The 14983-nt window shown below is 34.9% G+C and overlaps 1 protein-coding gene across 1 annotated transcript; it reads left to right on the top strand.

Annotated features, from left to right (window-relative positions):
- The first annotated feature begins 444 nt into the window (after positions 1-444).
- On the top strand, positions 445-7639 carry LOC139099532 (uncharacterized). Its single transcript, XM_070652017.1, has 4 exons — positions 445-664; positions 1702-1896; positions 7147-7341; positions 7398-7639. The coding sequence occupies exons 1-4, from the start codon at positions 548-550 to the stop codon at positions 7464-7466; spliced, it is 576 nt and encodes a 191-aa protein (XP_070508118.1). The 5' UTR covers positions 445-547; the 3' UTR covers positions 7467-7639.
- The last annotated feature ends 7344 nt before the right edge of the window (positions 7640-14983 follow it).

Below are 14983 nucleotides of genomic sequence, written 5' to 3'. Positions count from 1 at the left end.
ATTTATATTTTTGAAAATAAAAATAACGGCCATCTTCGACATTTCCACAGTCTAGGTAAAAGGTTCAATGTCTTAAATTAACCGTTAAACCTGATAAAACCCTCATTAACTGTAATGCCATGACAAATGACACATGACAATTTAAATAATAATTAACACCCCAGATTAAAACCAAATAATTACATTGAATCCCAAGGAGATGTACATAAAGTGAAAATTTCCCATTATTATAATTTTTTACAACAAAAGCTTTACTCATTATTGTAAGCTTCTTCTTTGTCATTTTTACTCACAAATCCGACATTCCCCTCTCATTCTCTTTCTCATGATCATCCGTTTCATTAAACATGTACACACAAATATGGAACTGTTTATTTACAATCACGTTTGACAATATTCTTTTCTTATACTCTTTTAAATATTCTCAATTTCTTTGAAGCTTGTTCAGTTGATCGGTAAATATTGAGCATACAACAGGTTTAGTCATCGATATTAATTTTGTTATTTTAAATCGTAATAAGGAACATTTTTTTTGTGTGCTAAAAAGATGGCTAAAGTTTTTATAGCTTTTATTATTATTGGACTCGCAAGTGCTGTTTATGGACAAAGACCATCATTTATAGGATCAGGACAGAAGCCTATTTGTGTTAGTGGAGGTGACTATGTAAGTGAATGAGATTGCAAATTAGGTGATAAGGGAAATGTTTTGATGATTTAAATATTTGAGATTTGTGTACGGTGAAGCTGGATTTGAGGTGGGAATTGAATCTGTTGATGATTAAGATCGTTTTGGATCAACTCTTGATAACACAGGTTGTTGTCCATAAATAAGCGATTCTAAAGATTATGCATTTAAAGTTTGAAGAAGTATAAGTTGAGTATAAATGGTGAAATTGCACCAGTCGTGGGCAAACCTTTTATTTTTCGCGGCACAACTTATTGGTAAGTCGAAACTGCAATCGGCATACGCTAATTTTCGGACGGACCCGAGCCTCCAATCACCCTGCTAGCTACGTCCCTAAGCATACGATTAAAAGCATTTCCAAGAATTTTTGCCTGCATATTAGCGTGTGCCGCGGTTTACAGGTTGCTCACCACTGGTCTAAATGGCAAAGCGTTGGTATTACAAGCCAAAGGTTCTGGTTTTAATCTCAGGACATGCCTAATTTTCGAAGATCTTTTTGCATCTCACCGTTCTAGTAACGAAGCTCGAATTGTGTGTTAAGTGCAGTTTTGAAGTCTTTGGAATGTAATGTTAGGGCTGCTATCTGCTGTATTTTTGGTCGGAACACTGCTGTATTTTTTCCCTTGATGCTGTACTCCAACAAAGCCTCAAAATGTCTCGATATTTTGTGTAAATTATCTGGTAAACCTACATTAATTGTTTCCACCGCTAGATATATCCAAAAAGATAGAAAGAGTATCTACTGAGTCATCATATCTTCTGATACTACATAGCTTCTAATCTTCAATCCATTCAATGACCCTTCCATAAAAAAAAATTCTAGAAAAAACCAGAATTGCACTTAAGAATAATACATATTTTTATCACCTACTCATACACAAATCAAAGGTCATTGAACAAAGATAAAGAAGAAACTATATGCTTAAAGAAATTACACATAAGAAACGCCTGACTTGTTATCAGAACAACACATTTCTACATAAATATTTCTTTTTTCTTTTCTTTCTCTTTTTCAGTGTAAAGATAATACAGATTGTTGCTCAAAAAATTGTACTTTAAGTAAATGCATGACATCCAATGTCATAGCACAAAGCACAAATGACGTCAATTTAGCGAATGGGCAACAACAAAATCAGCAACAGCCAAATTTAACGCTTGATAATCGCTTCAATGAAGATGAAGGAAAAAATTGTCAAGGAAAAAGCAAAAAGGTGAGTTGGAAATAGAGAGAAAGATGTGATTTTGGTATTTTAAGGATCAATTTATGAAGTTTTATGCTTGGTATTTAAAGAGTGATTATGTATAGAGTTTAAAGTTAATAATTTGAGTCAGTGCTCTGATTTAATTGGGAATTTAGTCGAATTTTCAGTACAAAATTAGTTGGATTTTGCTGGAATCTTGCAGGATTTTGTTCGATTCCAGTTTAAGGTTAGGTTTGTTTCCAGTTTGTGTTTTTTGGACTCTCAAACTTTTCACTGGCCTGACTTGGAACAAGCCTTAACACTGTCGGTCTCGAAATTTGCCAAAATTTGAATGATTCCTTTGTCTCGGTCCCCGTCTATTTCGGTCAAGATCTCGAAATTGAGACTACAAAAAACTGTAATATGGACCTTATTAGGCTGCATTTAGTTCAGTGCCTCTATTTATGATCAAAATTCGCAACTTATAATGATCAATGAATTAAAAACTTAACTCAAAATTCATGCAATTAAGCTGACTTTCCAAATCCAAAGAATCTGATCAAGAATGCCCAAAAGATCACCAAATCAATCAGAATTCCTTTCAATTATTAAATAATATCCCCACTTCCCCCACCAACTGCCAGTCTTAGGCTCAATAAATCAAAAAATCAAATCAACCAATGATCCATTAATCGAAAAAAAAATTAATTTATTCAATTTATCAAGGCTGTTTATAACTAAGAATGGAATTTAAAGCGATATTTCAAGCTCATTACACAATCTTCGTTTGATTTATATTCTTCCTTCACATTGCGCGATACGATAAATGCTTGAGCAAATAAGAATTTTCCTGTCACTTACAAATGTACTTACTGATACTCTTGGTGTCAAAGTACTCGATATTATCCTAAACCGTAAATGTGTATAGGAGTCAATTTTACTGATGTGGATTATCCTCGGAATTGGATTATCAACTAAAGATGTCTTGGAATGTCTCAGACGGTTTGGGATTTTGTAAAAGTATGCCAGGTGAACTTTCTAGCCTGAGTGGACCAAAATACGTTAGAACTGATCATTAACTAGCCTCTAACCTCTAAGGATAATCCACTTTAGTGTAGCCGCCCTGTATATTTTTCTGTTGCTGCTTCATACTGCTTCATCCTTACGAAAAAGAGCATAGAATATTTGAGGATTATGGGGACTTAAATCATGTCATATCTAGTAATCAGTCATCTATATTGTCAAGCTAGTTTATGACTTTAAAGCTACATGTTTAGTCAAATTGTATGAGCTTTTTTCTGACAATGTCAAATGACTGATTTTCGGGTGATTTACATTAATCTTATTGAGCTCTTTAACCCCAAAAAAAAAGTCAATGAACTGGAATAAGAAGTGACATAATCTCTTCAAGGACAAACAATCTGAATTTTTCACAGATATTTTAGACAGTTGTTTAAAACAATGCTGATGTAATATGACATACAAATACTTTTGGTTGGGGATTCCCGATTTCATGCGAAATTTGAGGCTGTTTATTGTGTATATTATTGAAATAACTGGGATTTTTGATGCTAATAAACCGTTTTAAGTGGTAAATACGGGTTAGAGTAGAATGGCAATTAACACAATTTTGGGAATTTAGTTTTATGGCTGAGCAACACATTCTACGCTTGGTATTCATATTAATTGATTGTTTCCTAGACTGGGACGCATGTGGATCCATTGCAGCGCGGAAAGAAAGTTTTAAGTCGGTTCTATATTTCGAGACCTTCTGAAGTAGTTCAGAATATCAATTTAGTTGCCAAATAGAAACGAGTTTCATTTGGTGCTAATAAAAGTGCAAAATTGGAGTCTTTAAAGCTCCGTGGCTTAACTTTCTTCATTTGTGTCGCTTATGATGGTCATTTAGCTGCCATATTGAGGTGGTTTCTATTTGGGGTTCATAGAGAGCTTAAGAGGAGCCTTAAAAGCTCTAAGGAGAATATTTCCTTACCTGTATCGCTCGGGATGGTCACTAACCTTACAAGATGCTTCAAAATCAAGTAATGGCCGCCCTGCAAACTTAGTTCATCTAATCTAAATCAAATCTCTATACCATAATTCCCTCAACTAATTTTAAACTCAACTTTAAGTAATTTTCTATCAAAATTAAAGCACTTTTTCGATTATCAAGCTTTTAAATCCTTCACCAAAAAAAGTTTGGCAACAAACTTAAACCAAACTTCAATAAAAACTTTTTATTAGTTAATTAAACTTTAATTAGTTGAACTTGGTTGAAAAACTTTATGTTTGACTTTTGCAGTCTAGGAAAAATGAAAAAGCTTTTAAAATTTGAATGTTATTTCTGTGTAACTTAACAAAAAAAAACTTTAAGTTCCATTCAACTCATTTTCAAGCAAATATTAAATAAACAAATCAAGCTAGTATGTTAAGCATCTAGATATATATCAACCTGACGACATTTGCAAATATTTTACATTTCAATTGCTTTTGAAATCTTCGAGAAAGAATATTTAATAAAGGAATTCTTATGCGTCAAATGAAATTGATCACATACATGAATGGACACATGGTAACCAACATGGATATTGGAAATATTTGAGTTTGGTTGTTTGTTTGCTTTAGATTTGTCTTGGTGACATGGGATATGGAGATTGAATTAGTAAGTCTAGGATAAGAAGTGTCAATGGGCAGGGATTGATACTGTATTGATTTTCTAGAGTCTAGTATTGAGTGTCTCTAACAGACAATGAGCAGACTCACTAAAATGAGGGTTTTTAGACAATATAATTGAGCGTGCTTAATTTTGTGAGCATACTCATTGTCTGCTCGAGTATCGAGTGAATTTCTCAAAAAATATTGAGTATTAAGTATGCATTTTGAGTAATAAATCAATCCCCCAATTTTAGGGTTCAAAAGAGATTTCAAAAATGAGTCATGCAGTTAATGAGAGGTCAAGGGTACAAAATTAGATAATAACAGGTAGATAAATGACTCAGAATCTTTCTGATTCTTGATTTATGATTGTATCAATCAGTTATTTTACTATCTACCTTAAAAACCCAAAGTTCAAAATCAATGAGGCAACCCGAGCACCATAAACCCAAATGATCAATCAGTATTATTCACTGATTCATTTGTTAACGCCAAATTGAGGCCACAACGTGGGAAAAATACATTTGGTGTCAATAAATGCATGCGTGGATGAGTCATCTTCATTCGTATTGCTGGGGAATGTAGCCGCTAGGTAGACTAATTTTAAGTGCTACCTAATGACTTACAGGCATGAGATGGCTGTTTTTGATCCATTTTTGACTGCAAAATAAGAGTTTTGCAGCTGCTTATGCTTAAGATTCTCAATCGACACACGTTTTGAGAATCCCGAGTGGGCAACTAGTCATCAATTGGGCATTAACTTTCCAATTGTAATGTATTTTAGTCCACTTGGGTTTTAATAGAAATAAGCATGAAAAATAGAACTTGCCACTTTGTTGCCATGAATAAATTGTGTCAATCGAGACTATCTTTGGATATCCAACTTAAATCGATTTCAATTCTTCGTTCAATCCTTATTAAGCTCATCCCTAAAAAGCACTTATTGATCATCTATCCTTGAAAATTTCTTCATACTCAAAACTTCCTTCAATATCATAACATAAGGATTATTCCATTTCAAAAAAAGGAAAATAACTTTATTGCAGACTTTATGTTTCTAAGTCAACAAGTTGTGAATTGCTTTTCTTCTTTTTCATTTCATTTTATATCCACATGGCTTACAAGACATGGAACAAGAATGAAGGAAAATTATTTTTTTTTCATCACAAAGAAACTTTTTCATTTTCATCATATTTGTAAGTTTCCTTTCATTCCATTCAAGACATTCTTCTTCTTTTTTTGGACATAGAAGAATTTGTGAATGAATAAATTTTGCTGAGTCATTATTACAGTCATAAAAATGACACTTCATTACAGCTTGCAAATCCTTTTTTATTAGAAATAACTTTTTTCTTTTGTGTTGGAATTTAAGGATGTGTGTGGATGGTTTGCATATAATGTTTGATATTGAGGAGGTGGGATACGATTGAGGAGGAATGCTTTAAAGCTGAGATAGTCCTAGTGAAAGCAAATTCACTATTTTAAGCATATTTATCGCTTGCCATGATTAAAATTGATTTCAAGATTTGCGAAAATGCGAAATTCAAATGAAGCTCAAGATCATTCAAATTTTGAGTAGGAATTCAAGAAGTCTTGGTTTTGGACGAACCATCGAGACCGAGACCGAAACTGAGACCGGGACCAGGACTAAATCCGAGACCAACACCGAGTCCTAGATCGTGACCCAGATCGAGATCGAGACTGGGGCCAAGATCGAGGAGGGTTCGAGACCAAGACTCAGATCGAGATTCAGACCGAGATCCAGACTGAGATGCAGACCAAAACCAAGACCTAGACCTAGACCAAGACCAAGACCAAGACTTAGGATTCAGACCGAGATCCAGACTTAGATCCATACCAAGACCAAGGCCGAGTCCTCGACCCTAATCGAGATTCAGACCGAGACCAAGACTAAAATCCAGACTGAGACCCAGACCGAGACTTAGACCGAGACCCAGATCAAGAACCAAACCGAAACCCAGATCGAATCTGATACATAGACCGACGCTTCAAGGGAATTCTTTGATTTCTCAACAAATTTCAATACCGAGACAGGGAAATCTAGCTAGATCTATCGCTAGCTATCTCATGTCAATTTTCAATTTCTAGTGCAATACTAATCTCGATCGACAGCTTCATTTCATGAGCTCTTTGACCGTCAACGGTTTCCATTGCAATCTACATTGTATCAGGCTAAACAGACAACACTCTTTGAAAATACTGAAATGTTGGTTCCTGGTAGGAATTGAACCCACGCCCTCATACAAAAGAAAGTTACAAATTTCCGGATCAATGCATAAATACTCGACCAATAGGCCCTTACTTTAACAGTGACAGATTCACCTACACTTGACTCAATATCCTAGATTCTGCTTTACCCCGTCTGCTTCTTGGAATAACCAAGCATTACATCACATACAAACAACTCTACACAAAAAAAAGAGATTAAGATCTGAACAGTAAATGACTATGAATGTGTGAAAATTTGACAAAATTACATTCAATTTATTTTGTAATACTCAATTTTAAAGAGCATCAAGTATCAAATCCTCTATCTCCATCTACTTTATAATCCCATTCATTTGAACGATTATGATGATTACATTTCTATTTTGTCTCATTTAGTGCTCATCATCACTTAAATGCTGCAACTTTTTGAGCTGTGAAAAAAATATTTGCCGGGACAAATCAGTTTATGTTAGTGGAACTGAGACATTGGGATATCAAAAGCCAACTCAACAGGAATTGGACAATCGTTTTAGTGAGGATGAAAATGTATCACCAACACCACCTGCAAAGTGTATGGATATTGGACAAAAGGTAATAAAAATTGAATTTATTGACATAATTTAACGAATTCCCTTTTTTTAAAATAGTGCTATAGCCAAGGAGAGTGCTGCTCACCCCTAAAGTGCCACTCATTCCTTCATCAATGTGTCACATAAATGTCACCGTCATATTGTTGCCAATAAACACTTTAGAAGCACTTCTTGTTTCAAGTATTTATCAACCTATCATTTTAATCTTGTGGTGTATATTTGTACATGTTTGTATAATGGCTGGAGATGAGAGTTGTTCATGAAGGAATAAAATTGAATAAATATGAAACTTATAAATAGTTTTTACTTTTTTCTTACGAATTCGAATAGCACAAGTTGGTTACTTATTTACTTTCTTGGTTGAGTTCCTCACTTACTTTGATAACATCGTGCGTGGGTCTATTGCCGCGCTTAGAAAACGTCTAAAGCCGGCACTATCCTTCGAGAACATCTGTCAGATCGGAATGTTAAGGAATTTTGACCTCGATATCCAATCCAGGAATTCTTTGGTTTTCCTCCAGATGTCTTACCATCTACAAAGTCCGATACTGACATCCCATATATCAGGGCATCTTGTGAGCATCTGTATACATAGATCGTTGGTAGTATACGTTTTTCAAAGACACAAGAGGCTTCTTCATTCGTTTGTGTTGAGTTCCAGAAATTAGAGCCATACAAGTCGATTAATCGTTCAAAAATTTGGCAACAGACCGGTGTGACCCTAACGTGACACATGTAAATCTGGCACAACGTTGAAAGGACTTTGGGAGTCCGGACTGCAAAATTTCAAAAGAGCGCCTTCACTATGGAGTCAGCTCCCAAAGCAAAAGGTTGAGTCGCCTCTAATGGAGTCCGTCGACTCACTTACAAAATTGCATTTTTCATAGATTTTCCAGTGAAGGTGCCTCCCAATTGTAGTCTTCTCAACTCTTCTCTACCATTTTATGGTTAAATGCAGTCATCTATAGATTTTAAAGCAATAAAAAGCTCATTAAAATCCCTTAAAAATACAGAAAAAAATTTATAATTAAAAGCAATCTATCACATCCTATAATTGCCTCATTAATTCTTCATATAAACTCAATTTTCCATCGACATTTTACTTCCAAATTGCATTTACTCATATGCAAATTTATGTTAATTTTTATTTCATTAAATTATGATGTAAGCTGTAAGTAAATAAAGTCCATTCTATAGAGTGCACTATCAATTACACTGCATGTAATCCCATTTCAACAAGTTTATTGCATCTGAAATGCAAAATAAATTTACAACAAAAAAAAAACAGTGTTCATGCATAAGAAGCATTATAAAAATATATGCTAAGTTATTTATTGCGAATATAGGATCTGTTTTTCCTATTTAATGCTATTGTCGGAGCTTTTTTGTCTTATTTTCATGATTGATTGCTGTTATGATGACCATTATGATTGAAAAATGTGGATATAAATATTGGTGGGCTGGTTTTGGATGCCTGATAGAGCTTGTTGAGCCGATTTAAGGTTGCAATTATTCAGATGAGTATCTAAGCCTGCGTATAGCCCTGTCTAAGCCATGCTCTCACCTTTCCTGTACATTTCTAAGGATGTAATTCTTCAGATTCGTGTCTAAGCCTGCATATACCCATATCTAAGCCTTGCTTACACCTTTCCTGTACATTTCTACCCTAACTTACCATTAACAAGTCATAACGTAATTCTATCTACTCAATTTCAATTCCAATTCCTTTCAAAGTCACACGAACCATACTTTAAAGTCATCTACCCCTCAACATACAGCAAAACTTATTTCAAATAACATAAGCAACTCCTTGAAGAAATGTAATTTATGTAAAGTAATCAAAAATAATTAAGAGTCATTAAATAAAAGCGTCAAGCATACCAGAAGATGCTTGGAAAATTGTAAACATGCAACGATGTATCGTAGTTGTAAATAACATGCAACAATGTATCAATGAAAGTGTTATGAAAATGTGGGATATGCTCAGACTGTCGTGTTTTGAATATTGTTCACCCGGAAGGCAGAATGTGATGAAATGGAAGTGAATCCGAATTTAGTCGAATCTGGCTTGGGGATCAAGCCCGGCTGATGTGACTTGATTCTGGCACGAGGCTGAATTTCATTGAATCTGGCTTAGGGTTTAAGCCAGGCTAGTAGGACTTGATTCAGGCATGAGACCTAATTTCATCGAATTCTTGGGGTTCGAGTCAGACGAATCGATTCTGATCTGATGTCGGATTTAGACGTATCTGGGGGTTGGGGTCTGAGTCAGGCTGGCGTGACTTGATTCTAACATGAGGCCGAATATCATCGAATATGGCTTGAGCTCAGAGCCAGGCCGGTGCAACTTAATTCTGGCATGAGGCCTTATTTGACTGGGGATCCGTGCCCGGCTCTGGTATGTCTTGATTCTGGTATGAGACCGAATTTCATTGAATCCTACTTAAAGACAAAGCCAGGCCGATACGATTTGATTCTGATGAGAAACCAGATGTCAACAAATCTGACTAGGGACCAGCTCCAGGCAAAATCCCCAGATTTGATGTAATTCAGCCTCAAACACGGTTCAACTCAGCCTGAATCCAGATTTTCAATCATTTCTACACCTCATGCTTTCCAATTCAACTAAATCAAGTGCTATAATCCTTAAAATCGACAATATTTCCATTTCATTGTTGCACAAATATCAGATTTTGCATCTAGAAAATATTATCCCACATTAAGCACACCAAAATCAGCTCAAGCAAAAATGAATCAACAGTAAAATTTCCGATTTTGCCACAAGATATTTCACACTTGAGAATGAAAACGATTTCCTCACTATTTTTTTATTTTGTTGCTCGTTCAAATTCCCTTTTGGTGCATTCACATCAGTATTATGAGACATGTGAGAAATTTCAATCTCATGCATGTCTGTTTGGTGGATATTCAATGCATTTTGATTGTTCTTTTGATGTGTGAAATTTTCAGGCATTTTTTTGAGCTTTTTAATGTTGTGCATTAGGATTGAAACTGTTTTTAATTTCTCACAGCTTGTCTCATGTGTTTCTTGTTCCTTAAGGGTAGTTTGAGATGTTTTGACGCGTTTACTGTTGCTGGACCAGCGTTGGTGAACGGCTGATCATCGTTACCTTCTGTCTCAGGCAGCTGGAGCCCTCCTACCGCCGTTTATACGCTGTCCTATGTCCATCATGCCGACATACCAACTCTGGTTAGTACAATCATGAAAATCGCATGCAAGGACCTTTAACTCATCACTTTCTTAAAGTATCACCTTAAATCCATCCAAAAACCATAAAAAGAACTTTTCAAACTATAAACGTCAAAAAAGGAATCAAAAGTTTCCCCATTTGACTTCAAACATTCATTCTTTCCCAACAAAAGCACATCTACATATCACAATCAAGTCATACAGTGCGACTGCCTTTTACTAAAAAACCTGAAGCATCAGCATAAGTTTCAATTCTTTTTTTTTCTTACCATCCATAAGCTGCACATAAAGATTGCTATGTTGCTCATGTAGCTCGACAATCAAGGTTGAAGCATATTTTGATGAGCTATGAATTTACAAATAATTTCATTTTCTTCTTTCTTTCAACTTTTTTTTTTCAGCATGAATGCATTCTCAGAACAACATTACCTTGTGTAATGTGTATGTCTATCTTGTAAGCTCTGCTTGATTTACCGAGTAACATACTTAATTCATTGAACTAGTATCTAAGGTTCCCGAAGTCTTGGTCTCGACAAATTTTCAAGAATCTTGAGAGTGTGTCCAGAATTTTCAAGACCGTGACTGCTCGGGAAGTTAGGGTAGCGCTCATATGAGCGCAGCAAATGAATGGTTTGTACCTTCGTAAATCGTACCCGAATGCCATTAACTAGCCAAATAGCAAAAGTTGGTCAATCGATTCGAAATCCAGTACCAGGTTGATGTCCGTCCAGACTAGATCGATTAACTGATTTTTGATATTCGTACTAGTTCTTATGCATTTACATAAATCTCGATGTCTATGTCGTTCGGTCATATTATTGTCAATTGCTTTTTATGTTGCATACATTTTCACTGTGTGTGCATTTTGTATTACAACGTTATTATTGTAATCATTGTGGGAGGAACATTGTGAAATGTAGCTTTTGAGAATTGAAGATTATAGATTTCAGATTAAAACTTACATGAATTTAATGAAACCAAAATATTTTGTTTGAATTGTTTCTAATTATGTTTACATGTTTATTATATATGATAAGATGAGATTAAAGTTACTAGATATTAAGCAACTACCTTGCATCGAAAAAGCACCCTAACAGACACAGCAACAAGGTAGAAAAGTACAGCAGCATCCCGAAAAAAGTACAGCAGATGGCCGCCCTAAGTTTACTCAATCAATTTGGTTGAGCATGCTTAATTTCATGAGTATACTCATGTGCATGCTCCTTGTCTGTTGGGGACAGCAGTGTGTGGTAGTGGTAATGGCTAGAGTGTAAGTCTATCGACCATAACGGCCCAGGTTCAATAAAGCACAGACTAGTCGGATTCGGGTGCTGTTTCGTTTTTTATAGCAACATAAATTCAGTTTGTGTCTGTCACATGGATCAACAATCCCAAATCCTCTGCCACATCCATCCCTCTCATCGGTTTTGAATGAATTTCCTGAATTTTCTGAGGTTTTTCTTGGAAAAAATCACAAAATCCCCTCTAAATTCTATCAAATATTACTTGATGAAAAGTCTACCATGACCCCTTTTAAACACCTTCCTTACCATAACCATGGATAACACACCACTCCACATATCTACATCTCAAACATTCATCCACTCCAAAGAAAAAGGACATCCACATCTCCATCATTGAATTCAAAAAGTAATTTGATTTTCGATTTTTATCCTTCAAAACCTCTCTAGATAAAGCCGAAAAAAGGCTTCTTGATTGTTACAAAATCAACCACAATAGACACTTCAATTAGAAGCACTTTTGAAAGTTTGCCTGCCTATATGCTTTGGCACATGTTACACGTTGACTCAATAATTCAAATACCGTGAAGTATAATCAAATAATAAATCTATAGCAAGGATAAAGAAGCCCATACGCTCACGTTTCTATCAAAAACAGTCTATTGACATAACAAAAAAACCGACAAAAAATGGATTTTTATTTTTAAGGAAAAGAAGAATGTCATGAATGATGCTGAGGTCGTAAAAATTGAAAAAAAGGAAATAAAGTGTCGAACCCTTTGCATTGAATGTCTTCATTTTATTCAAGATATAAAATAGAAAGAAAAATGGAAAATTTAATATTGATATTTTATTTAGGGTAAATTCTGAGAAGTGACAAGTTTGGAATTTAGAGAATATTTTGATCGGCTGACTGATTGCTGGCTGTTTGTGTTATGAGATTTAGGTTTGTCTACAATAAATAAGTCTTCTTAGTTGTACAAAATTATCATATCTGAGACAAGATACCCGGAAAGCTAATGGTGTATGAATGTACGAAAATCCAGATACAGGTAGACTTGACACGATCGTGAGACAGAGATACATCGAATCTGACCAGGAAAGAGTCACATTAGCCTATTACCGGATTTTCAACTATTCATATGCCGTATGCCATCTGGGACCTTAATGAGCATGTCGTTATTTTATGGATCCAATCTCCTGGTCAGGACGAAGCTTTTTGGTCTAGGTATTTATCTGATCTTGTTCAGAATTGACTTAAAAGACAGATTTTGGGCAAAATATTAAATATCAATATCGTGTTTGAAAACTTAGAAAGACATATCTGGTTGAACAAAACTATTTGTGACTTGATTCAATAAATATTTTGGTTTGCAGAACAATATTCTTGGGATAATTCCGCAAGCAATATTCGTAGACAGATTTTTTTTGAGAGTGAGTCACAAAGAGGTCCTTAAGTGAAATCCTTTCTGAATACAATAAAGATCAGCTCATTGTCAGTTCCAAAGTTTAAAATAAGCCACGAAAATTTTCTATCTAACCCAAATAGGCAGAAAGCATGCTTTCATGGTACAGAAATACCAGTTACTTACTTACTTCGCTGGTCCTACAGATCAATAGTGATCCATGACCTCCCACAGAAGTCGCCTGAAGCTGGCTCTATCAGAAATACAAGTACGGTACCTAAAAGTTTCTTTGCAATTACTAAGCTGATTTGCAATAAGTGAAAAAAAAAATATCAAAATGTGATTGATCAGTTCCACTTCTTTGATTCCATTATTGTCCTTTTCTCAACCATTTCACTATTTGCAGCTTACAATCTATGTAAAAATATTTAAAATTTTCGACCAATTTTCAAAAATGCGCTTGAATCGTCAATAATTTAATCCCATTCCATCAACTTTCCAAAAAACTTTATTTTCCTTCCTCATGATTTGAATTCATAAAAATGACAATCATGTGAACACAACAAAAAAAAGTTTTTAAAGATGACAAAAAAGAAATCGTCTATTGAATATTATCAAGCTTCATATTTTATCGAGAGAAGTAAGAATAAGGAAGGGAATCAAATAAACATGCATTGTCAAAATAAATTCAATCATGTAGAATGAGTAGAAAAAAAATGCAAAGTTAAACATGAAGAATCCTTGCAATTTAAGGGTAGAAATAAAAAATTGAATTTGTGTTACTGATGAGACTGGATGTTGTGCATATGCAAGTCAACAAATTTCTACTTGAAGATGATAAATTGTGAACAGGAAATGAAAAATGAAGGAAACTTTTTAAGCAGCTTTTTTCTTGTTAAAAATTGAGGAAATACATCCTGTATGATTTAAGGTATCGATTGTGGATGGAACGAGTAAAAAAGTTAAGAAGCAAAAACTGGATTGATATCGTGACCTGAATGTGATGCTTTAGAATTTTTTGCTTGTTGTAACATTCGTGATATGCTGTAATCTGAGTTGGAAGTTAATTTGTAAGCAAAATGCTACAGTACGTTGGCTCTGTGTTGATTTTTTACCTTTGAATTTGTGAAAGAATCAAAAATTTCAAAATCCCAAACATACAATCAGCATACTCATCTGTATGTACGGACTCATGAGTATGCATGTCTGTTCAGAAATGTCGACTCAGAAGTTGCAAATTTTAACTGAATCAAAACTTACAAGGAGATCAAGCACTAGGTTGATGGAATTCTGGTGTAAATCCGAATTTGGACAAAGATTCTTACGAATCTTATCTGAAGCAACGCTGGCATGTTTCTTATATTAATCTCTGCCCTAAAAGACAAAGAGAACACGTTTAAGTAACGCATTGCTGTAACTTGAAAGCGTGTTCTTTGTTAGCTTGAGCTGGCAACGTTCCTGAGCGGCTAATGGCAATTCTAACTTATGGCAATAAATTTTATAAAATGTCGTTCTGAAGGTTCCAACTATCACGGATAGAATGTTTTGATGTGCATCAATAATAAATCCAGTATAGAGCGGCCATCCGCTGTTATTTTGCTTAAGCGATGCTGTTCTTTTCTCCCTTGCTTCTGGTGTTTCCCAACAAAGCCTTAAAAATTCAATTTGTGATAAAAATCTGGTCACCCTAAGTCCTATGCTATTGCACACAATGATCATAAGAAGCATACGAGACATGACGATGCAATATCAGCAACTAGACTCCTGTTTCAGGAAATACAGCTC

Source organism: Chironomus tepperi, unplaced genomic scaffold (genome assembly GCF_022539635.2).
Source record: "Chironomus tepperi strain 1889 unplaced genomic scaffold, CSIRO-AGI_Ctep_v1 contig_472, whole genome shotgun sequence".
Classification (NCBI taxonomy): domain Eukaryota; kingdom Metazoa; phylum Arthropoda; class Insecta; order Diptera; family Chironomidae; genus Chironomus; species Chironomus tepperi.
Note: the sequence above shows the minus strand (reverse complement) of the source record. Positions and strands in the feature narration are given on the sequence as shown.

What these genes read in the sequence shown, in the direction of transcription:
- LOC139099532 (XM_070652017.1), top strand. Translation starts at nt 548, where the DNA reads ATGGCTAAAGTTTTTATAGCTTTTATTATTATTGGACTCGCAAGTGCT. An exon ending in GTGTTAGTGGAGGTGACTAT is followed by an intron (nt 665 to 1,701) that starts GTAAGTGAATGA and finishes TCTCTTTTTCAG; the next exon opens with TGTAAAGATAATACAGATTG. An exon ending in GTATGGATATTGGACAAAAG is followed by an intron (nt 7,342 to 7,397) that starts GTAATAAAAATT and finishes TTTTTAAAATAG; the next exon opens with TGCTATAGCCAAGGAGAGTG.